Source organism: Arvicola amphibius, chromosome 1 (assembly GCF_903992535.2).
Source record: "Arvicola amphibius chromosome 1, mArvAmp1.2, whole genome shotgun sequence".
Taxonomy (NCBI): Eukaryota; Metazoa; Chordata; class Mammalia; order Rodentia; family Cricetidae; genus Arvicola; species Arvicola amphibius.
The window spans coordinates 257075-284346 of record NC_052047.1 but is presented as its reverse complement, the minus strand read 5'-3'; the positions used below and the strand labels follow the sequence as shown (position 1 = coordinate 284346).

At 43.8% G+C, this 27272-nt stretch overlaps 2 protein-coding genes and 1 long non-coding RNA gene across 4 annotated transcripts in view; 1 reads left to right on the top strand and 2 right to left on the bottom strand.

Annotated features, from left to right (window-relative positions):
* Positions 1–6444, bottom strand: part of Gak (cyclin G associated kinase) — a 54705-nt gene extending 48261 nt beyond the window's left edge. The window contains exons 1-4 of the mRNA XM_038339937.2: positions 6174–6444; positions 1909–1970; positions 1044–1103; positions 156–270 (exon numbers count right to left, since the gene is read on the bottom strand). Coding sequence (XP_038195865.1) covers positions 156–270; positions 1044–1103; positions 1909–1970; positions 6174–6318 — 382 coding nt within the window. The 5' untranslated portion in view covers positions 6319–6444. The remainder of the gene's footprint in view (positions 1–155; positions 271–1043; positions 1104–1908; positions 1971–6173) is intronic.
* A 57-nt stretch (positions 6445–6501) lies between these two features.
* Tmem175 (transmembrane protein 175) lies at positions 6502–27094 on the top strand. 2 transcript variants are annotated; one of them, XM_038339919.2, is made up of 13 exons: positions 6502–6718; positions 6825–6980; positions 16103–16138; positions 17344–17515; positions 17689–17727; positions 20217–20314; positions 22238–22289; positions 22556–22591; positions 23350–23433; positions 23763–23927; positions 24703–24781; positions 25048–25183; positions 26279–27094. In XM_038339919.2, exons 4-13 carry the CDS (start codon positions 17372–17374, stop codon positions 26943–26945), a joined length of 1500 nt encoding a protein of 499 aa, XP_038195847.1. In that variant the 5' UTR covers positions 6502–6718; positions 6825–6980; positions 16103–16138; positions 17344–17371; the 3' UTR covers positions 26946–27094. The 2 variants fall into 2 exon arrangements, with proteins under 2 accessions (XP_038195847.1, XP_038195854.1); XM_038339926.2 differs by lacking the exons at positions 6502–6718; positions 6825–6980; positions 16103–16138; positions 20217–20314 and having other exon boundaries at positions 17430–17515.
* Positions 12505–25442, bottom strand: LOC119821093. The gene is made up of 3 exons (XR_005286576.1): positions 24429–25442; positions 23799–23964; positions 12505–12706 (listed from the first exon to the last, which is right to left on the bottom strand). It is a non-coding gene; the product is annotated as an uncharacterized LOC119821093 (long non-coding RNA).
* Positions 27095–27272: the final 178 nt, after the last annotated feature.

Genomic DNA, 27272 nt, shown 5'->3' with positions numbered 1-27272 from the left:
TGAAGGACACACAAAAGCATATTCCAAACAACACAAACACCAATGGATTGTTGTTTGCTTCTTTCAGCCAAGACCAATGTATTTTCAGAACATCTTGGGAGTATTTAACTATCATTCAAACATGTCAAAAAACACTTAAACTTCAAGCACTTTACCTTTACAGAGCTCTGTAAGCAGGAGGAACTCAGCCTGCCCAGTGTCCGACTCCTCTTTTCCTATGGATGCTGCAGAGCAGAACTGAACAATGTTGGGGTGGCCGGAAAGTTTTTTCTGCATGTCTTGTTAAAGAAGATATCAGTAAGTATGTCCACAACTTTGTGCACTTAAAAATAAACATTCATAAGTGTTAAAAAACCAAAGTCATGATACTCACATTGCCTTATGCCTCAGCACACATAGGCTGAACAAAATGATGAGGGAGGGGCAAGTGAGGGCAGTGAGAAGGTGAAATTGTGGCAGGAAGCCAGTGGGAATATGAGCAGGCCAGAGACACAGGCAGAAGACTCCATGTTCCACAGCAGGAAGATGGTCAGGAGTGACTGTGCCCACTCAAAACTCAGGCAGTCACTGGGGTATCAGATAGCACATCCTAAAAAGAAAAGGAAGTGAATCCTATCTGCAGTAAAGACTATGCCTTAACATGTGGTAGAAGAGAATAGGCAAGAAAGGCCCTGTCAAGTACCGTATGTACAGGGTGAGGAGAGCAAGCAGGGTGTACACTCATGCCCACTGATATGGTAGCATCCATTAGTTCTTGCCCAGGTCATCAGAGGGGCAAAGTGGGACTCTCCTTGTGATAACTGACCCATCTGTTTGGCATGAAGACTTCAAAGGCAACCCTCTTCCCAATACCTAGGAAACTTCTACTTTAACTGTGAGAATGAGTAATAGAGAAAAATCCTCTGCATGAGAAATCTGGAAATCTGATCAAAGCAAAAGGCTGATTTTTTTTTTTAAAACTTATCACAGGAGCCTCCCAGGAACTGTGTCAAACCTGACACATTTAGTGATGGCAATAACTCTCAGTACCAGGAAAAGGATACCAAGAAGCAAACTTCCTGAATGATAGCTCTGTTCTTTTCCTCTTCATTGGATAATAATCTCTGTCAGGGAATAGCACACATGAAGATTCTGTTTACCTTCTGCTTAACAGATCATCCTGGAGATTGTAGGCAGTTTCTGAGAGACACCGAGTCTCAGGGAGCATAGTATACCATTTACCTGCATTTGAACATCCAATCTCATAGAAGTTTAGAAGACTTGAATGACCTTTATACTTCAAAGACCCAAGAAAAAGTAAAAGGAGGCCAGAGTAAAACAAGGCAAACAAGAAGACAGAATACACACCAGCAAAAATAGGCATACAATGTGGACTGCCAAAACCAGCCCTGGTCTGGGAGTCCACTGGCTATGCCCCACTTGCCAGGAAAGGACACCCCTGCTTGACTATCAGCAGAGCTGGATCTACTGCTATGTCTCAGGGCAAAAATTCAGAGCTGCCTAATTGGGCATCAAGATCTAGAGACCACTTCCTACCACATTACTTTAATCCTATTTACAGGAAAGTTATGAATGTAAATTTGGTAAATAGCTTCTGAATTCTTCAAATTCCTGACCCTTGTTTTGAATGTGGAGCAGAATAGATGAAATCTATACAGGGTCACTCCTACTCCTCCCTCCAAAGTGGACCAGCTCCCCAGGTAGACTAGGAAGCTACCAAGAGAATTCTCAATGTAAGATGGAGTTGTGGGCATAAAGGCAAGCCCTGTGAACATGCAGGAAACAAGGATTAACAGATTGAAACTGACTGATACACACATAATAACAGAGATGCATCCTTGAAAATAGCCTAAGATATCTTTATAAAAAACTAAAATCTCCATAAAATAACCCATCATTAGTTATTACCTTTAATGCATACTCTCTGCCACTTCCCAGATCTTGAGCTTCATAAACAAATGCGAACCCTCCTGAAAAAAAAATGTCAGTCAGTGCTATGACATTCCCCCCACCCCCCAGAGCTATGACTTAAACTTAGAAATACCTTTACTGAATAAAACACAAACCAAATTTTGCCCATGGATAGTAATTGCTTCCTACAAAAAACTACAGCCCAATTTCTATGCCACAGCCCTTTATACCTTCTGCTTAGAGATAGGGAGGGAAATTTTAAGTCAGATCAGGAAATCTGCAAAACCAAAAGCAAGCACCCTGAAAACAAGTAAGTAATACTGATGAATTCTATCTGGGTTATCATCACTAAGGAAAGCTAATGTAAACAGAAAAATGTCAACACCCAGAGGAAGAAAGTGGACTATGCTCTCTTGACATCCAAAGAGAAAAAGTTGACCAGTATCACTCATAAAGATGGATCAAAGAATTCAGTAAGTTTGTAATATTTTGGCTTTTAAAACAGGATCTTGCTATGTTGGCTCTGAATTTACGTTCTCTACCTCAGCCTCCCCAATGCTCATTTAAACACACAGTTCCGTCATAAAATTTTAAAGTGCCAGCAAACCAAGACTAGAAAGAAACTTCCTCAACCTTATAAAAGAAAGTCCCTAAAGGACCAACAGCAGCAGTGTTAGTGGTAAAATGAGAACAGGAAGAAGGCCAAGGTGCATAGGCACATCACTGATACTCAGTATTATACAAGAGTCTTTTGCCAATGAAATCAGACAAAGAACAAAATCAAAGGCATCTACATCACAAAAGAAGTAAAGATGTTTTCACTTGTAGATTAAAGTGATCTTTCATGTAGCAAATTTGGTAAAATCTCAAAAAGAAAATAATAGAGAGAAAAAGAGGGGAGGGAAGAAGTAAAATGAAGAAAATAGAAGAAAAAAGGCAGACTGGTAGGATGGCTCAGCAGACGAAGGAACTTCCCACCAAGCTCAATTCTCAAGGATCTGCGTTGCGGAAGCAAAGAAGCGATTGCTCTGACTACATGCTAGCCATGACATGCCAATCCTCTCAGCCCAAAAAAGAAAGAGAAAGGAAAAACAATTGAACTATAACTAATTTAGGGAGGCTATAGGGTACAAAAACAAGATACAAAAAAATCAGAGGCGGGAGAGATGGTCCAGCAGTTAAAAGCAGCCTTGTAGAGGACCCGGGTTCTGTTCCAAGCAGCCACATAGTTGGTTAATCTTTCTTAATTCTAGTTCCTGGGGATTGGCTGCCCTCTTCTGACCTCCACAGGTACCATGGACACACACAGTGCATAAACACAGGCACAGTCATACACATAAATTAAAAAAGAAAAATCAGTGAAGACTTAGAACAAGTTCCAAAATGAGTAGAAGGCTATCCGGCTTTATGGTTTTGTCTAACAACCTATTTCACACCCAAGTATCAAACTGATAAAAACAAACTGACAACAAAGCATGGTGTACCATAAACTCCTCTGTGGCAAACCTGACACAATGAGAATATTTATTCATTTACTTAGACACATAGCAATGTATTTGACTACAGAAATTTTTCTCAACCCCTCTGGGAACATCCCTTTCAGAACTTGAAGAATTGTGACGTTAAGAACCTTCATTATGCCAGGTAGTGGTGGCGCACGCCTTTAACCCCAGTACTCGGGAGGCAGAGGTAGGTGGATCTCTGTGAGCTCGAGGCCAGCCTGGTCTACAAGAGCAAGTTCAAGACAGCTAGGGCTGTTACACAGAAAAACCTTGTCTCAAAAAAACCAAAACAACAACAAACAAACAAAACAAAACCCTTTCATTATTATATTCTTTTAGCTTGAATCCCAATGGCCCATGGTCTAAGGCTGCTGTTCAGGAAACTCACTTAAATAATCTATGTAAAATACTACAGATTTCTTACTGTCTCAATTCAGAAAAAAACTTAAAATAGCATATTAAGTTTAAAAGGAAGAAATCTATGGCTTACAATTGCCCTGATTATTTTTATTCCTGCCTGGGCCAGAGAGCAGAATGAGCTGCTAGGCACAGACAGTGGCTGCCCACACTTCCTGGTTTTTCATCTTGGGTTCTGTGTGGTCTGGGTAAGCTTCCTGCTTTACACAAACCTCCCTCTCCTACCAATCAGGACCACCTGCACAGACGGCCTCACGGCTCCCTGACCAGGTAGGTGCAGGCCACAGCAATCTTCTGCCCTCCCACCTATCCTAGAATTCACATTGTTTACTGTACCGCCCCACCCCAAGCTGCCTCTTTCTCTTCCTCTCTCCCTTCTCAGTTTGTGGATCGAATCCAGGGCTTCATACACGTTAAGCAAGAGCGCTCCCTATCACTGAGCTATATCCCCAGCCCTTTTCACTTCTTTTGTTTGTTTGTTTGAGACAGGGCTTCTCTGTATATTTGGAGCCAGTCCTGGAACAATCTCGGTAGACCAGGCTGGCCTCAAACTCACAGAGATCCGTCTGCCTCTGCCTCTGCCTCCTGAGCGCTGGGACTAAAGGTGTGTGCCGCCACCACCCAGCTCTTTTCAGTTTGTGAAACTAACTAGCCCAGGACGGCCTTGAACTCTGTAGCTCAGGCAGACCCTTAAGCTGGAATTTTCCTGTCTCAGATTCCCAACATGCTAATATTATAGGTCTATGTCATCAGTCCAGGGCTGAAGTTCTTGAAAAATGAAGGTACCTGCCAGGTATCTTCAGAATAACAAACCAATGACATCATCTTTATCATTCCAACAGATGAAAGGGAGCATTGCATACCATTATACCGTTAGTGGAGGCATTAAATCCATCTCAGAAGGAAAAAGTGCCAGAGGTCTTCCCACCAAATCACATCCAAATCTGTTTCTATCCACAGTGGACAATATATGTGACAAAACCTCCCGTCTGCTCTCCCACGGTAAAGAACATTGAACAAGTTCCCTGCTCCCACTAAGCACAAATGGCATGGATAACTTCAACAGGATGATTCCCCAAACCTGAGAGCTACTTCAGACTGGGTCAGGCCAGTTTTCTCCCTGAAGCAATTTGGCAGAACATAACAATATTTGGCAGGTAAATTTCACAGCTAGTGAGACCTGGCACACTCCAAGGTAATGATGCAGGGGGCGTGGGGGGTACAGAAATGGCTCAAAAGTGAAGAGTATTTGCTGCTCTTGCAGAGGAGAGGACAGCATTAGATTCCCAGCACCCACACCGAGGTTAACAACTGTCTATCCAGTTCTAGGAGATCCAATGCCTTCTTTTGGCCTCAGCAGGCAATACATACAGATGTTGCCGAGATACAGGCAGGCATCCATATACATTAATTTTAAAAAAAAGGGTGGGGGGGAGAATCACAGAAGAGAGAACAGGATTCCACACATACCAATTGCAGATCCTGTGTGAGGAACAGAGAGGATGTTCAGGAAGCTACAAACTAGACTGACTTCAAGACACATGACTACGGCACTGTCTACCAAGCGAAGTTTTTAAAGGTTACACCTACTGGCTTTGCTTCCTGTAACTTGTAAGACGTCAAGAGGTGAGGCAAACACTAAGGCTATAAGAGAAAATGAGACTACAAAGTCCCTATCTATCCTCTCCCTCACCGAGCAGGGGGGATTGCTATGGACTGTAGAGACAGTCAGTCTCCTTGACGTAAAAGCAACCCTGGATATAATACAAAGAATAATTGGCTTATGACCCCAAAGTGACTGGGCTCAACTTCTAACTCCACCTTTCAACCTTTTTAACTTTTTTATTCAGCCCCAGTCACAGCCTTGGCCCCAGATGGAGGTGGTGCTTCCAGTCCCAGGCCTCCTTTACCGGACAACCACCTGCTAGCATGACCCTTGTACGAACTCTACCCTCCAGGAAGTGTTTAACCCAGACGCAGCCTACCCTTAGCAATCACCTCCAAAGGCCCTAACAGAGGCCCCTGTGGTCACCCTTCCCTGCCAGGCCCCACCCCGACCTGACTCACACCCCAGTCTCTCCAGTGATGACCTGGTCCACATCCCAACAGTGACTATTCCCAGTGACTCTGCCCACAGAGTGGACTCCGCGCGGCCCTGAGCTGACCCACACTGTATTAGTGCTTCTCCCGGGCCCAGACTTGATTCATACCCTGGACACGATCTTTCTAGCTGCCCCTGCCCACAGTGGTGACCCTCGCGCGCCCTGACTTGAACCACACCCCAGCAGCGACCCTCCCTGGCTGCTCCAGCCTTCCGCGGCCTGGAGACGCCTTACACCTCACCTTCGGCTAGGACTCGCCGCACCCGCAGACGTAGCTCGCCCAGTTCCACCGTCTGCCCCACGAAGTCACTCTGGTCACGGCCGGCAGCTCCACCAAGAGAACCAGGACCTGCCAGGAAGTCCAGCGCAGACTGCAGCAGTGACATGGCGGCGGCCACTCAGTGGCAGCGGGAGCCAGGCTGCGGCTCCGCACTGCCGGGTCAGCAGCTGCTGGAGAACAACCCGGCCATCTTCCGCCCGCGCCGTGACGTAAACCGAGAGCAGGTTGCGTCGCGACGCCGCGGCCCCGCCCCGACGCAGCAGGCGGAGAGGCGCGTGGTTCCGCAGAGCCAGCAGGACGCGCAGGCGCAGAAGCTGCAGTCCCGGGGGTGTCACGGTCCGGAGAGGCGCGGAGAGGGGCGGTCGCCTTCTGGCCCTAACCTCGCCCCGTTGCTTCCGCTGGCTGGAGTTACGACCGCTTTCGCCGGGTCCAGCCTCGGTGCCTGGGGCGTCACGGGACGTTGGGCGTTGGTTGCTGCGGACCGTCCCAGAGCCTGACGCCTCAAGGTAGAAGGGAGGCCTGGAGCTTCTCCTAGGGTCCTTTAATGCCCGGTCTATCAGACAAGCAGCCAGCCTATAATCCACAAACATTCTTATGTTTTGGCCCACACAGGTTTGGGGGAGGACGAACTAGTTGCTAGCCTTAAGACTGAAAAACGATAAATTTAAAAGAAAAAAAAAGGCTTCACAACGTGCGTAGAAAACTCACCTGTCGGTACTGGACCCAGAATCCTGTGTGATGTCAACCGTCTAGAGCTGTTCACTTCAGGTGAGACTCGTGAGATCCCCTTACCTCTGGTTCCTGAAGCCACGTGAAGTTGCAGCTCCTCTGTAGATGATGTGTTTTGGAAATAAAAAGTTGGCCCTCAGGCTCAAATAAACATCTTAGCCTTTCCAGAACTGTATGCTATTAAACTACGTGCTCTCTTAAAAGTCAAGTAGAAAAGAAAGATGATCGTTAGCCACAGTGAGGTAGGTGGTAGGTGAGGAAGCTCACACACGGAGGAATAAAGAGCTGATGGAGTAGAGATGGTATCTGGAGGTTACTGAGAAGGTTTGTGGAGAACGGTGTGGGAGCTGAAAGGGCAGTGTGGTGTTGACATTGTTCTTAGATGGGAGACATGAACAGCCCAAACCAATGGGAGTTAAGCCTTCCTAGTACAGCCGAGAAGGGCCAAGTCACATCCAGATATGGGATATTTAGTTTGGGCATAGAAAAGACTTTTCTATAAGAAAAACACAAGCTGGGCGGTGGTGGTGTACACCTTTCCCAGCACTCAGGAGGCAGAGGCAGGTGGATCTCTGTGAGTTCGAGGCCAGCCTGGTCTACAAGAGCTAATTCCAGGACAAGCTCCAAAAGCTACAGAGAAACCCTGTCTCGAAAAACAAAAAACAAAAAACAAAACCACACACAAGAGGGGGACAGGAGGAAATAGGGCTTGCAATTGCAGGTAACTATGCATTTATTGAAATGAAGTTGAAGGAATCTTGGTGGATTCAGATTTTACTATATAGAAGGAAACGAAATCTGAAAGTGAGGGGAAAAAAATGGAAACCCAAGGCTTAAACAGTGTTCAGGAGACCTAAAACAGCCATTGTAAGAAACCTCATAAATAATTTGCTAGAATGGATAATGGAATTCAAGACTGTAAACTCTTGCTGGTATGACCTAGGACAAGTGGAAATCATGTAAATACTTTAGAAACCAGAGTCTTCTCAGACTAATTATTTCATAAATATACCTATATGGCTTTGTGGTAGATGCCATACCGAGAGCATGTTAACATATTGCATTTATGGGCTTCTCTCCTGATCTCATCTCATGTATGAACGCATACAAATCTAAAACTTTTACTCCACAAACACTTTCTCTTGTAGCAGATTTCATAGTAAAGGTTATTGCCAAAGAGTAAGAGAATTATTTTATACTGATGAACGAATGAAGTCATCAAAAGGATGTATCAGGGGATTTGAGAGTGGCTTGGTGGTATAGATTATGTACGCTTGCCGAGTGCAAAGGTTCAATTCTCACCACCTACATGGTGGTTCACAACCATTTGTAACTCCAGGTCTAGGGGATCTATTGCCCTCTTTAAATCTCGGTGTGTAAAGAACATTTACTAACCTCGAATACCTGGGCAATGAAACAAGTATGTTCTCTGACCACAGTGAATTAAGTTATCTAGAAGTTAGTATGTGAAAAATGTTCTGAATATTTGGAAAGTGGGTAGCTTACTTTTATGTGTCAAAGAATCAATCAAAAGTAGTATTTTTGAACTAGTTAAAAATGAAAATAAAGAATTTCATAATTGTGGGATACTATTAAGTCATTAGTAGGAAATAGATCACATATCAGTGACCTTAGTGGTCATCTTAAGAAACTAGAAAAAATGAGGTGGTGGTGGCATGCGCCTTTAATCCCAGCACTCGGGAGGCAGAGGCAGGCAGATCTCTGAGTTCGAGGCCAGCCTGGTCTACAAGAGCTAGTTCCAGGACAGGCTCTAGAAACTACAGGGAAACCCTGTCTCGAAAAAACAAAAAAAAAAAAAAAAAAAAGAAAGGAAGAAACTAGAAAAATCAGAGAAAATGAAACCCAAAGTAATTAGAAGAAGGGAGATAAATGCCAAAATGCAGTGAAATGAGCAACAAGACCTGATTCTTTAAGGTCAATGAAACTTAGAAGTCACTGGGCAAATTAAGTTAGAAAACCAGAAATGTATGAGATCAGAAATGAAGGAAATGTGTACTGAAAGGGTAACCAGAGCTGTTATGAACATTTTCCCAATGAATTCAACTTAGTCTAAATAAATGGATTCATTGAAAGCACAAATTTAACTTACTCAAGAAGAAATAGGTAAATAATTCTATACCTATTAAAAAAATTCAACTTCTAAATTAAAATCTCTTAAAGATTTCAGACTTACATGGCTCTACTGAAAATCCACTAAACATTTGAGAAAAATTATTTTAAAAATCTACATGAACTTATACAGAAAATTGAAGTATTTCTACAACTCATTCCCAACATCATAATATTGGTATCCTAACTTGGCAGAGACATTACAAGAAAATAACAAACTAATATTTTTCATGAGCATAACATTTTTTTTTAAAAAAATCTTTTTAAAAAAATTTATTAGATTAAAAAAAATACCAATCCAAGTTTTTACTCCCTCCCCTCCTCCCATTCCCTCCACATACTCTCCCATCCCACCCCCATCTAATCCTCAGAGAGGGTAAGGCACAGTGCTTTGTGGAAGGTCTAAAGCCCTCCCTACAATAGATAGCCTGAGCAAGGTATACATCCAAAGAGAATAGGTTCCCAAAAAGCCAATACATGCAGTAGGGATTAATCCTGGTGCCCTGCCAGTGGGCCCTCAGTCTGCCCCAGCCATGCAACTGTCAACCACATTCTGAGATAGTAGTTTGGTCCTATGCTTGTTCCTTCCCAGTCCGTCTGGAGTTGGTGAGGTCCTATTAGCTCAGGTAAACTGTTTCAGTGTGTGAACCCATCATTTTCTTGACCTCTTTGCTCATATTCTCATTCCTTCCACTTTTCAACTGAACTTTGGGAGCTCAGTCCAGTGCTTCAATGTGAGTCTCTGCCTCTGTTTCCATCAGTTGCTTGATGAAGGTTCTATGGTGATATTTAAGAAATCTTAAAAAAGTATGTTTTAGCAATTAAGTTTAACATGTAGGACTAACATCCTTAATCCAAAACACAAAACTTTATATAAGTGCCAACGTGATGCTTAAAGAGTTTCAGGCTTCTTATTTTGGAATTGGAATTGTTCAGTCAATAGAATGCTCATTTACCAAATTTTTTTTAAATATGAAATACTGTCTCTGTATATAAAGAATAATATATCACAACTGATTGAGGTTTATCTGTGTAATGTAAAGTTGACTTTATATTTAAATTTTGACCAATGTGATTTGTGCTTACCAAAAAGTAAAGAACAAAACAAAATAGCCTGACATAGTGAGGCACACCTTTAATAACTGCTCTTGAGAAGTGGGGCACAGAAGACTTTTAGGATAGTTAAAATGTTTTGTCTAATGCCATAAAGGTGAACATATGTCATCACACATTTCTCATTGCACAACACAAAGAATAAAGTATAATGTCAACTATGAACTTTTAATGATGTATCAGTATTGTGTAATTGTAACAAATAGGTCGCCTTAATACAAGAAGTTAATGAGGAAATGAAATGTGAATTAGTATAAAAGAATCCTATATTTTGTACTCAACTTGCTTTAAAAGTCTACTGGGGGGCTAGAGAGATGACTCAGAGGTTAAGAGCATTACCTGCTCTTCCAAAGGTCCTGAGTTCAATTCCCAGCAATCACATGGTGGCTCACAACCATCTGTAATGGGGTCTGGTGCCCTCTTCTGGCCTGCAAGCATACACACAGACAGAATATTGTATACGTAATAAATAAATTAATTAATTAAAAAAAGTCTACTGGGAAAAGCCAGGCATGGTGGTACAAATCTGTAATCTCAGCACTAAGGTGTCTAAAGCAGGGAGATCAGGAGTTTGAGGTTATCCTGGGCTGAGACCCTATGCAAAAAAAAAAAAAAAAACCAAAAAACCCTATTGGAGTAATGAAAAGAACTCAAAGACTGGAGGAAGAATTGCATATTCATAAATGATAAAAGAACTAGCCAGGTGGTGGTGGCACCAGCCTTTAATCCCAGCACTTGGGAGGCAGAGGCTAGCCTGGTCTACAGAGCAAGTAGTTACAGGCTCCCTAACTACTGGGAAACACTGTCTCGAAAAACAAAACAAACAAAAAATTTATAAACCATATACAAGTGTTTTGCCTGCATACATGTACACATGTGCACTCCATGTGTGCCTGGTCCCCTTGGAGATCAGAAGAGGGTGTATTAGGTCTCCTGGGACTTGAGTTACAGAGCAGTGTAACCTAACATGCAGGTGCTGGGAATTGGACCTGTGTCTTCTGCAAGAGCAACACGTGCTCTTAACTGCTGAGCCAACTCGTCAGTACCAGTTGTTTTCTTAATAATGTGGTAAAGTATGCATGACTTGCTGTGTAACTTAGGCTGTCCTCAAATTTGAACCTTTACCTCTAACCCCTTAATAATGAGATTATAAGCATGGGTTCAACACACATGTGCACACCACACACCATTGTGTGTGTGTGTGTCTGTGTGTGTGTGACATAAGCATATGCATTTGTGTACACCAGAAGTCAAGACTGGGTTTCTTTCTTTTCTTTTTTTTAAGGTTTATTTATTTTTTAAATTTATTTATTATGTATACAACATTCTGCCTCCATGTATGCCTGCAGGTCAGAAGAGAACACCAGATATTATTACAGATGGCTGTGAGCCACCAAGTGGTTGCTGGGAATTGAACTCAGATCCTCTGGAAGAGCTGCCGGTGCTCTTAACCCCTGAGCCATCTCTCCAGCCCAACACTGGAGTAATACCAAAAATGGTATTACTGGGTCTTAAGGAAGGTTGTTTCCTAATTTTCTGAGAAATCGCCACACTGACATTCAAAGGGGTTTTACCAGCTTGCACTCCCACCAGCAATGCACAAGTGTTCCCTTTTCCCACAACCTCTCCAGCATAAGTTGTCATCAGTGTTTTTGATCTTGGCCATTCTTACAGGTGTAAGATGGAATCTCAGAGTTGTTTTGATTTGTATTTCTCTGATGACTAAGGATGTTGAACATTTCCTTAAGTGTCTTTCAGCCATTTTAGATTCCTCTTTTGGGAGTTCTCTGTTTAGGTCTGTACTCCATTTTTTATTGGATTTTGTGTTCTTTTGGTGTCCAATTTCTTGAGTTCTTTGTATATTTTGAAGATCAGTTTGATGTGGGGTTAGTGAAGATCTTTTCCCATTCTATAGGCTGTTGTTTTGTTTTGTTGACCGTGTCCTTTGCTTTACAGAAGCTTCTCAGTTTCAGGAGGTCCCATTTGTTAATTGTTTCTCTCAGTGTCTGTGTTGCTGGGGTTATATTTAGGAAGTGGTTTCCTGTGCCAATGTGTTTAAGTGTACTTCCCACTTTCTCTTCTGTAAGGTTTAGTGTGGCTGGCTTTATGTTGAGGTCTTTGATCCATTTGGATTTGAGTTTTGTGCATGGTGATAGATATGGGTCTATTTTCATTTTTCTACATGTTGATATCCAGTTATGCCAGTACCACTTGTTGAATATGCTTCCTTTTTTCCATTTGATATTTTTTGTTTCTTTATCAAAGATCAGGTTTTCAAAGATGTGTGGATTGATATCCAGGTCTTCTATTTGGTTCTATTGGTCCTCCTGTCTGTTCTTACGCCAATACCAGGCTGTTTTCAGTACTGTAGCTCTGTAGTAGAGTTTGAAGTCAGGGATTGTGATGCCTCCAGAAGTTCTTTTATTGTATAGGATTATTTTGACTAGTCACAACTTCTTTGGCAAAATGTATGCATTCTTTGTCCATTTTTAAAATTCCATTAGTTGTTTTTTATATTAAACCTGTTTAATATAAAAGTTTGATTTTTAACAAATGTGTCCAAGAAAGAGCCCACAGAAGACAGTAAAGCTCATGGAGGCAGGGCCCTCCCAGTGCCCTAGGAGGGAGCATGTTACCTCCTTCTTCTTCCTCTTTTCACCACCCCTAAAGAGGTTTGGGAAGAAACAGGGAAGGGGCTGGTCCCCAGTCTGTATAAGCAGTGTGGGTAAAGGGCTATGAAGAACAAGGTATTAGACCTGGGCTAAAAATGGGAGAAAGGGAGCAAAGACCATTTGCCAGAATCCACAGATCTCTGATTCAAAAGAAGTGGGATGGAAACCAAAGCACAAGCAGCACTCATTCCCGTTCCCCTCCCAGGGCTGTAAGGGAAAAGGGGCAGGTAGGTTCACCAAGACATGACTCTCCTCATTGTGGTCAAGAGAGCGAGGTGAAGGCCAGGGTCTCCCTGACAGTTTGAAAGAGTGAGAAAACCAAAATATATTGTATAGGAGTTCAGCTAAAAGCCCTGCCAGAGCAGAACCAGGCTGGGGAAGTGGTTTTTGTAGGCTCTGCTGTGATCACTGCCACCTAATCCTGGGAGCCAGGTAATTTGCCATGGCCTTGTTTGCAACAGCTGCCTCATCTGTCGTGGCAGACTTAGGATCTCTTCTCCACTGTCATATTTCTCAATCTCCTTGGCAAGGTCTCTCTCAGGCAGACAGAAGTCCTCACACCTTCACAGTATCTTGGAGCAGATACCGGTATTCATTCTGGATGCCCATCAGCTAGGAGCCATTTCTTTTGATGTTGGGGAAATCCATGTTATGAGTTGATAGGCAGATCTCTTCATATTTTGTCCCGGTAAATATGTCACTGCCAACCAGGTGGACCTTGACTCATTCCAGTCTTTGAAGTAGATAGACATTTGACCATTTTACATGGCTGGTCTTTTTTTTTTTAAGATTTATTTATTTATTATGTATATAGTGTTCTGCCTACATGTATACCTGCACACCAGAAGAGGGCACCAAATCTCATTATAGATGGTTGTGAGCTACAATGTGGTTGCTGGGAATTGAACTCAGGACCTCTGGAAGAACAGGCAGTGCTCTTAACCACTGAGCCATCTTTCCAACCCCCATGACTAGTCTTTAGTTACCACAAAGTCATTCTTATATAATGCTGAATACTGCATTGGGAAAAGGCTGAGGTGCCTGTGTCTTCTGTCTCAAAGTCCAAATCATTTCTATTCTAAGATCCTCAATTCCAATTAAATAAAGTTGAATTTCCTGACTTGGGATCTGCATGGGCATTATCACTTCACATGGAGCCTGAGGGATGAGCTAGGTCATGGAGCACTAACATACACCTGCAATAGGCCCTAGAGCACTCCTCAACTGAACCTGTCTAGCTGCTCTTATTATTGGGTTATAAAGAGTCTGTATATTCTTTAGTTCATAGACCCTTATCAGATAAGACTTGCAAATAATGTTTCATGTTTTATAGCTTATCTTTTATTTTCTTAATCTTATCCTTTTGAGTCACAAAAGGTATTAATGTTGATGAAGCTCAACTTTAGCATTTTATTTGCTTATTTATTTATTTATTGTACTTTTTAAAAATAGGGTCCCTCTACATAGCCGAGGCTATCCTGGAACTCACTATATAAAACAAACTGGCCTCTAACTTGCCTGTATGTTGCCTCCCAAGGGACTAAAGATGTAGGCCACCATGCCAAGATTGTTGTTTATGCTTTTTAATGCTGTCTTTAGAAATCTTTGCCTGCAGCAATTTCCCCAAAACTTTCTTCTAAAAGTTTCATGCTTTTGTCTGTTAAATTCAAATCTTTGCTCTGTTTAAATTCATTTTGTTGGGGTTCTTTGGCATATGGATATTCAGTTGTCCCTATACTATTCGTTGAAAAGAACATTCCTTTCTCTATTAAATAATCTCTGCTCCCTTGTCAAGAATAAAAAGTCAGTTAACCATAGTTGTTTGAATTTATTTCTGAGCTTTACATCTCTGTGCCAGCACTAGGAAAACATGAGTCTTATCTGCCTGTCAGTGGATAAGCTGATAGTACCTTTAACACAGTGAAAGTATGACAGCAGTAAAAAGGACGTGCATTGTGACATTCTCAGGAACATGGTAAATCTCAGGTAGCAGAAGCCATACTAAAAAGGTCCCTTAGTGTATGCCTCATGAACAAGGCATTCTGGAAATGGGCAAAGTATCAGTAATAGCAGAAACACCAGTGTCTGTCATGAACATCAGCCAAGTCTAAGGTCTAGGCATGGAAAGCTTAGAAGGGCTAGCTGAGGATGGAGTACCCTTCAGTCTTTATTTTATGAGTATGGATGTTTTGCCTGAATGTATGTCTGTGTGCCATATGCTTGCAATGTCCACAGAGGCCAGAAGAGAACATCAGAATTCTTGATAGCAGAGTTACAGATGGTTGTGAGCTGCCATGTGGGTGCTGGGTTATGAGCCATGGTCCTCTGAAAGAATAGCTAGTGCTTTCAACCACTGAGCCATCTCTCCAGTCTTTCTTCAGTCTTTATGGTTGGGGTAACACAACTGTGTGTATTCCTCAGCAGCTCAAGAGAACCGCCCAGCAAAGGCATGGTTTTGACTGCATAATCTAAAGCAGTGATTCTCAACCTGTGGATTGTGACCCTTGGTGGTTGTTGAACAACCCTTTTGCAGGGGTCACCTAAGACCATCAGAAAACATATATATTTACATTACTATTCATAATAATAGCAAAATTACAGTTATGAAATAGCAATGCAAATAATTTTATGGTCAGAGGGTCACAGCATTAGAAAGGCTGAGAACCACCAATTCAAAGAGTGAGCCTTAAGTGAACGTAAACCAGGGATACAACAAAAAACCATGTTGCTACTCATGCCTGCCTTTGCCATCTAGGCACCACCTGCTTATCCTGGAGCTAATAAATCTGTTTTTGTTTGTGTTTTTATCTTACATATTGTCATTTATCATGAACAAGGAAGATGAAAGAACTTGTCTTTTTGTAACTGTTTTTTTTTCCTTCTTAGCATTGTGTTTGAATTTTACCTCTGGATTCATGTGTAGGGTCCTCACAACATTAATGGCTTAATAATAAGTCATATTTTTTCCTTTTCTTGTTGTAACAAACCTTGCTTCAGTGCAGAGTCCAGTTGTGTCCCCTCAGATTCAGCTGTTTCCCTGTAAGGGTGCTGTTTGCACTTTATAGAGTTGTTACTAACTGCCAGTTCAGATATGGCCCCTGTTTCTCCCTAACATAGCCAAGTGTCCTCCTCATATCCTAGCTAGCTCTTGACTGAGTGTCCTTACTATTCTAATTAGTACCACATTGCTTTCAGTTGTGTTTCCTTGATTACTAGTAAAGTTGAATTTTTTTCTTTCTTTTTCAGTGCTGGGGACAGAACCCAGGACATCATACATGTAAGGTAGGCTATCTCCCACTGAGCAGTACTCAGCATGAATGCCTTATATTTATTTGCATCTTGCTTCTTTCCTATCTGAAAATTGATAGTTGACTTTGTTATCCCTTTGTTTTTTCTGTATCGTCTTGTAAAGACTGGTGCTTGATTGCTAGAGCAGCTTGCCACATCACCCCCTTGCCTCTGATTTTGTTGTGCCTGATGTTAGATCAACAGCATCCCCTTCAGAGTAAACTCAGTCGTACTTTATGTTAACCTTGTTTCAGTACTAAAGGGCTTGGGCTTGTGACCACCCTTCAAGTATCCTGGCTCCCATCCTCCCAGGTACTTTCCCATCCTCCCAGGGAGTACCACTACCTTTCAGCCTCATCTCCCCTAACTCTGCCGCCTAAGGCTGTCCTTCCTATGTCTTAGTAAACCTGCCCAAAGCGGGGTACATTTATGTTGTTGGGTAGTGGGCTTGCCATTCTGCCATTATTAACTTTCCTCTTACCGTCTTAGAACCTGCTCTCCCAGAAACACCTCTTTACCCTGCTTGGGCAGACATATTCCACCTTACCCCTGGTCACAACTTCATCGTCCGACTAACCTTGCCACGCTTCTATCCTCTCTCCCATGATTGCAAGTGGGGACTTGGAAAATACTTCCCAGTGACTCACACTTCCATATCCTGTAACTGCTAAGTGGTTCTCAGTGTTTCTACCACTGGGTCTGGTGTGGATACAGATGGATTCCAAGCTGTATATTAGCCCTTTGCTCCTGGAGCACAAATACCTCTCTTTCTTAGAGAACGTTTCAGCTGGCATTGTTTCTGAACATTTAAAAACATCCCAGAGCTGTGAGCTAAGGCCATAACAGCCCTCAGGGACATTGTCTTTAGCCAGAAGATGTGCTGAAGCCTGACAAAGCAGCTTGTAGTGGAGACTTGGGGTCAGATTTCAGGCCTTCCCTGGTCCCATCGTTTGCTGAGCATCTACCCTGTATCGTCAGTGCTTTCCCAGAGACAGACAGTGTATCCTCCCAATCACAGAGCTCACTGATGAGTCTGATGCTGATACTCTTTGCCTGTGGCTGGGAATCTGAAGGGGCTACCTTGTGAAGTGTCCCTTTCTTGGTCTCTATACCTAGCCCTGTTTCTACATTGAAATGGCTGAAGTCCACAGGTTTGGCCACTGGGACATCCCACTGATAAGAGCTACACTTCTTCCCAGGCTGCTGTGACAACTTGGTGGCCCCACCATGTCCAGGCCTCAGACCCAGGAGCAGGCAGTGGACTCCGAGGGAGACTCATCCTTACACAGGAGAGACGAGGAGGGGCCTCAGAGCTCCCACCGCATGCTGGGCTTCAGCGATGCACTGCTCTCCATCATTGCCACTGTCATGGTCAGTGCTGGGCCCACCTCAAATCCACCCTGGTTTCTGTAGCAGCTTCGGATACCCACGCCTTTCATGAAGTTGGGGCTGCTCAGCAATAGTCAAGAGCTCACATACCTCTGCCTCTGAGTATCCACAGCCCAAGAAGCATCTCTTCGTTATTTTTGTCTTTGTTCCTTTAGATCCTGCCTGTGACCCACACAGAGATCTCACCAGAACAGGTAACAGGAGCAGACTGGTTTGTACAGTGGGCCAATAAGAAAGTCCAACCTGGACTTGGGGAGCCAACCCCCCAATCTGCAGGCAGCAGAGCCCAAGGCAGGGTGTTTATTGAGAGGGCAGGACACCTGTGTTTCTTCCTGGGAGGCTACATACTTAGAGTTGGGGCTTAAGCACAGGCTCCTGCAGAGGAGACTTCTTCTAACCAGATGGACAGGTAGTTTTAGCATGTCTGCCCCCACCAAACTAGCATGTGGGGGTAGCAAAGAGCTTTTTAAAAAGCATTTCCATTTATAGCCAACTTCATGGAATTTTTATGTTTTTTTCCGGAGCCAACAACATGTAGCTCTTCAGTGAACTTTGAGACTTGGATAACACTGAGGTGTCTTCCTTGGTTTCATCCTTGTGACTGGCATGGCACCATACAAGCCTCAAGAGGCAGGTTGCAGCACTACCTCACTGGCCCACAACAATGAGGTGTGATTCTAGCTATACCTGCAAGCTGAGATAGATCTTTGGGGAGGCCCCAGAGCTACTGAGGTTTTTCTTTTGAACTGTGGTTACAACACTAGTGTTGTAACCGCACTTAGACTGTGCTTAAAGCTGTTCTGATGAGAAAACGCCTGCTAGTGGGTGGTCTACATAGCCAGCTCCAGGCTAGTCAGGACTACACAGTGAGAACCCGTCTCAAAAGAACCTAAATAAAATTAAAAAACATAGTGAACAGATACAGCTTAGTGGTAGAGTGTTTGCCTAGCCTGCATGAATGAGGCGGTAGTTTTAATCCCTGGTACTGAAATTTTAAAATTACATTTGTTTTTTGTTACTGTTTTCCGAGACAGGGTTTCTCTGGATAGCCTTGGCTGTCCTGAATCTTGCTCTGTAGACCAGGGTGGCCTCGAACTCCTAGAGATCCATCTGCCTTTGCCTCTGAGTACGGGGATTAAAGGCTGCACCACCCCCACCTGAAAATGTATTACTGCGAGAGTATAATGTGCATGGGATAGTGCAGGCACACATATCCTACAGCATGTGTGGAGAGATCCAAAGATACTTATCTGACTTTTCTTTTGGTTTGATTTTTTTTTTTTTTTTTGACAAGTTGTCTCTGAGTAACAGTTCTGGCTGTATTGGAACTTGCTTTGTAGACCAGGCTGACCTCAAACTCACAGAGAAGATCTGCCTGCCTCTGCATCCAGAGTGTTAAAATTAAAGGTATGTGGCACTATGCCTGACTTCTGCCCAATTTTTTAAAAAGAAGACTTAACTTCTAGGCCTGGTGGCAAATTGCCTATGATCAATATCTGCTCTGGAGGTTGAGACAAAAAGGTTTCCAAGTTCAGTGCCAGCCTAGGCAACTTAGACCCTGTCTTAGAATAAAAAGTAAGAGGCCAGGTGTGGGAGTGTGCACCTTTAATCCCTAGCACTTGGGAGGCAGAGACAGGTGGACTTTTGTGAATTCAAGGTCAGTCTGGTCTCCACAGTGAGTTCCAGAACAGCCAGGGCGATATAAAGAGACCCTGCCTCAAATACAGACAAAAAGCTGGGCACACCTTTAATCCTAGCACTCACAGAGGCAGGTGAATCTCTGTGAGTTGGAGACCAACTTGGTGTACAAAGTGAGTTCCAGGACAGCCAGACTCTTTAACACAGAGAAACCTAGTCTCAACAAACAAACAAAAGCAACCCAAAAGTGGAAAGACACTTGAGGGTATAGCTCAGTGGTGGAACACAGGAGACAAAAACATACAAACGAATGTTTGTGAGAGCATTTGATAGGATGATTCTGAAATGAAATTTCAAGTCACGATCTAAAGCGATACTTGCACAAGAAGAACGAACGGAGCCAATAAACCAATTGATTTGAGTATGTTTAAAAATATATATTCCTTCTCATGATTTCTGAGGTAAGTGTTCTTGCCTTTGAAAATTGAGGTTTTTTTTCAGTACAGTGGTCTCTGTTCAAGCCACAACCCCTTGAGTAGTATCTATGGCAGACCCATTCTGCTTGTAATCTCATTGGGGACTTTTAAAGGTGTCCTGCCCATGACTATGCTAGATCTAACCTTGCTATAGCTTAGACATTTATGTCTCCAGAATTCACATGTTGGAACTTAAACCCCAAAGTGAACACTTTAGAAGGCAATTAATTACCTTCTAAAAGGACTGTATCCCTTATGCTGTGACTGTTGAGGTGCTTAGACTCTCCCTGACAACAAGCCTGCTGACAGCCAGGACTTTTTTCCACTTGAAGTGATGGTATCAGACTGTAACACCCAGTAATCTGTTGCCTTAGAACTGCCTGTAAAAGACACCTTTGAGGGTGGATGTGGGATAAGTGTGGCAGATGTGAGATTAGACTGGGAGCAGACATAGACTGTGTGCACTATGAGGCTGGGGACCTTCCTAAATGTCTCACTCTGCATTAATGTAAGTCTTGTTGAAATAACCACTGTGGGGTCACATATGTTACTTTGTTCTTTTCAAACAGCAATTTGACAAAAGTATACAGAAACTTCTAGCAACTAGGATTGCTGTCTACCTGATGACATTTCTAATTGTAACTGTGGCGTGGGCAGCACATACCAGGTAGGGAGTCAGACCTTTAATACAAGGTCCTCACTGTCATGAGTTACTTAGGGTAGGCAAAGGAAGAACAGGAAGCTTCCTTAGGCAGAGCTGGGCATGAAGGTGTTGCATTCCTGGCTGTAGATCAGCATGATCAAAGGAAATACTCTTCAGAGAATGCTTAGTGTGCAGAAAAATCCAGATCTTAGTAAATATTTCACCACTCTGTGTGTGTGTGTGTGTGTGTGTGTGTGAGAGAGAGAGAGAGAGAGAGAGAGAGAGAGAGAGAGAGACAGAGAGAGAGACAGAGACAGAGACAGACAGAGACAAACGGAGGAGAGAGAAAGAAACTGTAGTAGACCAGCCTGCCTCTGCCTCCTAAATGCTGGGATTAAAGGCATGCATCCATCTCACTGTTCTTTAAAAGTACCTTGAAAAGTACAGAAAAATGTTTCATGTTATATACTTGTTCTTGGCAAGATGATGCTGATAGATGCCTTCCTGTTTGAAGAATTGGGCAGGCTTTACCTTTTTCGTCTCCCTTGTTTATAGAATGTTCAGGAAGCTCACAGCCTCGTGGGTGACTTTAGCCAACCTTCCCTATACCTGCATTATGATTCATTCATTGGGGGCCACACCCACTGTGAAAAACATCAACAGCAGGGTTCTGAGGCCCAGGGAGCCTGTGAGGAACTTCATAGATCTATTCTGCATCCTGCTTTGGGTACTCACTTACACGCATGGTCTTAGTACCAGCAAGTAGGCAGCAGAATGGCCATCTCTGGGATTGCAGCCCCTTCTATTTGGCATATTAAGACTTGAGCCCAAATGAGCCTGCGCCACTGATGTGAGCTAGAGGTAGCTTCTGGAGTGAGAATGGCAGTTCAGCTGAGTCCAGTCCAAGAGAAGGACATACTCAGAGTTGGATGGGTGGCATCCTGAGCCACAGTCAAAGACTATTGGGAGCAACCCTGTTGTAGGGCCCAGGCATTGGAGGAAGCTTCATGATCCTTGGCAGTCTGTGCTCATGTTTCCATGAAGGATGGTGCTCCATTTTGTTTTCTATTTATGTTGTAGTATCGCCATATAAAACAATTCTCTGTTAAATACCAACTTAGCAGGTGCAGTGTATGAAATCTTTGAGGGGAAAACGAAAAAGGAATATTTCCTTTCTTCAGAATGGATTTTAGACATAATGAATAAAAACACAAGTGTACTGCACAATAGAGCTCTAGCTTCACATCCCCAGAGCCTGATTCCCAGTAAGTGTGGCTGGACAGGCAGCTCACAGCCACCCTGCTAGTCCTGCCCTACCTTCTTCAAGACTTTCTCTGAAAAGACTGTCCCTAAGAGCTACACGCTGTACAGGTGATTTCTGTAAACTATTCCTGCAAAATAACGAGAAGAATGTATGGAAAAGATACATGCTTCCCTGCATAAGCTATGTTTTCTTTGAATTTTCCGGCTTTCATACACTAGGTATTTATGTTTTTTAAAAGTTAAATTTTAGCCGGGTGGTAGTGGTGCATGCCTTTAATCCAAGCACTTGGGAGGCAGAGGCAGGTAGATCTCTGTGAGTTTCAGGCCTGGACTACAAGAGCTAGTTCCAGGACAGGCTCCAAAGCCACAAACACACCCTGTCTTGAAAAACAAACAAACAAAAAGTTAAATTTTATTTTTTGTGTGTGCCAAAATCAGAGGATAGCTTGTAGGATTTGGTTCTCTCCTCCTGCCATGTGGGTCCAGGGATCAAACTCAGGTTCTCAGGATTAATAGCAACCTAGTCTTCTCATCAGTCCCACTAGGTAGTATCTTAAATTTGATCAAAAGTGACATCTTTAGTGACGCTTTAGCTAGAAAATACTGTGGGAGGTGCATTTTAATTTTAATATTATCAGAGCTATATTTGAATGATGGCCCATCTTCTCTTTTTCCTAACTTTAGATTGTTCCAGGTTGTTGGGAAAATAGATGATACACTTGCCTTGCTTAACCTGGTAAGTTATTGTTGTTTTGAAAAATGAGTTTAGGTATGATTTAGCCCTCTTGAAAGATAGGAAAGGTATGGGTCCCCACAACCTAGATTCTGTCCATTCCTGGAAGTTCCTCAGATAGCCCATGGGGTCAGTCTGTCCAGGGCAGGGGCACAGGCTTCTTGGTTCTAGTGCCACAATTCCTGTAGATATATTGCTGCCTTCCTGGAGTGTCCCTTACTCTCTAGGCTTTCTGGTGATGTGACCTCCCTCCTTTCCTTTCACTACAGGCCTGCATGATGACCATCACCCTTCTACCCTACACAGTGAGTAAAAAGATCATCTCCCTGCACGCCTCACTGAGCACATCCCTGTGTGGCAGTCCTTAGAAGTGCAGGTTCAAGCCAGGTGATGGTAGCACATGCTTTTAACCCCAGTACTTGGGAGGCAGAGGCAGGCAGATCTCTTTGAGTATCTAGCCTGGTCTATGAGAGCTAGTTCTGGAACAGGCTTCAAAGCTCAAACCCAGTCTCAAAAAACCAAAGAGAAAGAGAGAGGGAGGGAGGGAAGGAGGGAGGGAGGGAGGGAAGGAGGGAGGGAGGATAAAAAAGAAAGAAAGAAAAAAGAGAGAGAAAGAAGTGCAGGTTCAAGTCCTGGAGTACAAATTACAAAGAGAGTTCCAGGGAACTAGTGGTTGGGGCTGAATAAAGAGGAAGGAATTTAGGACTGCTAGAGGCAGAGGCCACTGAGAATGTCCCTGATGCCCCTTCTTCCCACCATAATCTAAATCTCTCCATAATCTCCACAAGCATTTAAAATTCTAATATAAGCATTATAGCTATACAAAACTATAATGTAGATAATTCAGACCTGAAGGATTTTACATGAGGTTAGTGATACTGGCTTTAAAGGCCTGAAACAGTGGGTTGCAGAGCTGAATATATCCATGCCCAGCCCCATACCCTCATCCTCACACTAGGACAGTTTTCTTCTCAGTGCAGCAGACTGAGGGGAAGCTCATTATACATCACTTCAGAACCTAGCTCTGATAGCCTTTGGGGGTTTGTGGGGATTCTTTTGACAGTTTTCTCTAATGGTGACGTTTCCTGATGTGCCCCTGGGCATCTTCCTGTTCTGCATGTGTGTGATTGCCATTGGATCTGTGCAGGTAGGGACACGGGGTATGATGATGTGTGTTTGCCATGGGGTGTGCAGGTCAGGTGCCAACATCCTGATCTATATCTCAAGTAGGGGTCTTACCCATAATTGCACCTGGGATGTGGCATACCCAGGGCCTCACAGTCTCAGAATAGGATGAAAGTTTCTACCTTCTTCTTGACCCCAGCCTCTCAGAACTTCCCAGGGTAAGAGGCTATCAAGGAGGGACCCTCTTGCTCCTAACCCCTAAAAATGTGTTGGCTCAAGGGTTAACTGGTACTTCCTCTACCTGCTGATGGTGCCCTCTAGCCTGTCTTGTTTGTTTTGTTTTGACTACAGGCACTGATCGTGGGGTATGCTTTCCACTTCCCATACCTGCTGAGTCCTCAGATCCAGCACTCTGCACACAGGGCCCAGTCCCGACGGCACATCCTGCTCCTAGTCCTCCGTGGCCCAGCTCTGTGTTTTGTTGCAGCTATCTTTTCTCTCTTCTTCTTCCCCTTGGTGAGCACTGAGAATCTCAGAGGACGTCTTAGCACAGCTGAAAAACATCAAGGACAGTCAACAGGAGAAAGAACAGGCAATGCTGTAGAAGCTGAGTTGAACAGGGTCCACTTAAGTACTATGAAAGTACATTGAATTTTAAACCAAAGTATCCTAAGAATTGTGGAAAATAACAAATACTAGTTATTTTAAATCTTTGGTAATAGGCATGAGCACTCTCACACATGGATACAAACAAAAAATAATAATTAAATGTAGTTAAAATTAAATAAGTAAAAATTAATGAATTTTGGTAAGCATTTCAAGACCTTGGCAGGTCATCTTCTTGTGAGGGGATAAGGTTCCAGCTGAGTGGGTAGGAGCCAGGGAGCCCAGAGACTTTTAAACTACAACAGAACCGTATATAGGAAGCATCTAGCCAAGCAGCCCTTGACTGGAGAGGTCACAGGTAAAGTGTCTTTTCAAGCCCATTCCCTTTAATTTCTTATTTGGAATGCATACCTTCTGTTGTTGAGCTGTTTCCATTCTTTATGTATTCTGGATACTAAATTCTCAGAAAGTACATGACTGGTATGCATTTCTTATTTATGATAGTTCTTCCTTTTGGCATTAAGCCTTTATACACAGTTTGTTTCCATAAAGGACAGTTCTCTGGATTTTCCTTTGTTGTTCCTGCTGTCCCTCCATCTGTGACAGAAGAATGGGACCAGACTTCAGGTGTGAGCAGTTCAGATTCCCAGGGAAACATCCTGACCTGTTTTCTTTCTTTCTGTAGTCATATGTCCTGATGGTGACTGTCATCTTCCTTCCTCATATCAGCAAGGCTACCACCTGGTGCAAAGACAAGCTCACGGGTAGGTGACCATGCACAGTAAGCATGTTGGAAAGTTCTCCTGGCTACTTCCAGGAACCACTGATTGGGAATAAGACATCAGTATGTGATGGCCCTTCTGGGCTGAGCCTTGGTCTGGTGGTGGGTTTGCTGGGCCCTGGCTGCTTCTTGCCCCTTAAAATCTCTGCATCATTTCACCTCCTGTCCCTTTGGAGAAGAGGGCAGTGATAGCCACAGTGGTCTGACAGTCCCCCACCTAGGCTATTTCCTTCCCTTGGCATATCACAGGCCACAGGGAGTCTCCAGCTCACAATGTGGAGCCCTTCAGTATTGATCTGCACGCACCTCTCAGCAAAGAGCGGGTGGAAGCTTTCAGTGACGGTGTCTATGCTATCGTGGCCACACTCCTCATCCTGGACATCTGGTGAGGACCCCAACTATGCTACTTTGGCCCATCTTCCAGGTGGTAGTATGTCTTTCAGTGTCTTGTGAGTACCTGCAGATTTATGTAGGCACCCTCTTCCCCCTCGACCTGAAAGCACAGGTGCTAGCTAGGGAGAGTGATCTTGTGCGGCAGCTCCCTCAGACCTTCTCCTCTTCCATACCTCTATGGCTTCTGTCTGGCCTGGCTCTGATACAGTGCTGTTGGAGCTCTAGTTTGGGTGCTCACTTTTATTCCCAAGTGTCTCTCCCATCCCACCCACTCCCCCTTTTTTAATGCCCCTTGACCTCATCTAGTCTATGGTTCCTCAGTCATATTCCATTGCATTCTTATTTTATTAAACATGTTACAACTCTGGTTTTAGATTCTGCATCTGACACTATGATTCTCCTGATACTTTTGAGTAGGTTTTCCTATTATAATTTGTGAATTCTTATTAGCTAGAAGTAAATATTCATTAGTACCTGATATCTTCAGGCCTTAGATTTAAAGAATATTCCAGAACAATCTCCTTTTGCTTCCATTGCCAGGGCTGAAGGACTCACAGTAAGAGGCCATGTTAGGGCAGGAAATTGTAGCCAATAGAAGACTGCCGCCTCCGCCCTCTTCTCTTTTATACTCACTTACGTCCCTCCTTCTGGCTAATTTGGAGAAAGCAATGGGTACTTGGGTGTCCTGTCGTACACGTCCAGGTGATGGATTTCCATCACTAGACTCTATGCATTAATACAAGCTGCAAGGTTCAGGATAGCTGTGGAGGCTGTCTTTTATAGGCACCCTATCCTCAGAAGGCTGTCCTTCACCAATGAACCAGAACTATCTGTCAATTCCTGGCTGTCAGATAGGGCCACCAGTTGTCAGAGAATATACAGGACTGGTTAAATTTGCATTTTGAGTGAAGAAGTGGTAACTGATTAGTATGCTAAATATATGTAAGTAGCACATAGGGAAAGGAACATTTGTGTACTAAAGATCACACGTCATTAATCTCAAATTCACTTATGTTGCTTTATCTATCCCGGGGGTCCGGCCATCTTTGGGAGGCTATTACAAATGCCATCTGTTCATACTTCCCAGTGAGGACAACGTTCCGGATCCCAAGGATGTCCAAGAGAAATTCAGTGGCAGCCTTGTGACTGCCCTGGGTGCATATGGGCCACAATTCCTGGCATACTTTGGCTCCTTCGCCACAGTGGGTCTGCTCTGGTTTGCCCATCATTCACTCTTCCTGCATGTCCGGAAGGCTACACAGACCATGGGGTTACTCAACATACTGTCACTGGCCTTTGTGGGTGGCCTCCCTCTGGCCTACCAACAGACCTCAGCTTTTGCCCGACAACCCCATGATGAACTTGAGCGTGTGCGTGTCAGCTGCGCCATCATCTTCTTTGCCAGTATCTTCCAGTTTGCCATCTGGACTGCAGCCCTGCTGCATCAGACAGAAACACTGCAGCCAGCTGTGCGATTTGGTGGGCAGGAGCATGCTTTCATGTTTGCCAAGCTTGCACTGTACCCCTGTGCCAGCCTGTTGGCCTTTGCTGCCACCTGCCTGCTGAGCCGGTTCAGCACAGCCATCTTCCACCTCATGCAGATTGCAGTGCCCTTTGCCTTCCTACTGCTCCGTCTCCTTGTGCGCCTTGCCCTGGCAGGCCTTCAAGCCCTGTGGGACCTCCGGCCAGAGCACCCTCAGTCAGGCCAGGGTGAACCTGAGGCACAGTCTCAGCTCTTGCCTGCCCCCTGCTAATGCCAAGGAAGCTACGTCTGCCCGTTCCAGGCGTACTGTAAGGGGTTCTATGAAGATGGCTCGGTAGAAGTTTGTGACCTTGGGGCTGTGGTTTTATTGGCTTGAGTATTGTGTACATTGTGAAATATCAAGATCTATTTTCAAGATTATGAACATTGTTCACATTTTGCAGTGAGGGGTTTCATGGGAACTAATTTTATTGCTTTTACCCATTTACTTTCCTCTTTCCTCCCTTTCCCAACACTGCCACGGGAAGTTACCTTCTGACTAACCTGAATAAGCTGCTTGGGGCTGTCACTGAGGTCTTGTTTGAGGCAGCAGCACCCA

Bases quoted from the DNA above. Each gene is read 5' to 3' on its own strand.
- Tmem175 (XM_038339919.2), top strand. From the start codon at position 17,372: ATGTCCAGGCCTCAGACCCAGGAGCAGGCAGTGGACTCCGAGGGAGAC. The intron at 17,728-20,216 runs GTAACAGGAGCA...CTTTTCAAACAG, and splicing joins CAGAGATCTCACCAGAACAG to CAATTTGACAAAAGTATACA. The intron at 25,184-26,278 runs GTGAGGACCCCA...CATACTTCCCAG, and splicing joins CTCCTCATCCTGGACATCTG to TGAGGACAACGTTCCGGATC.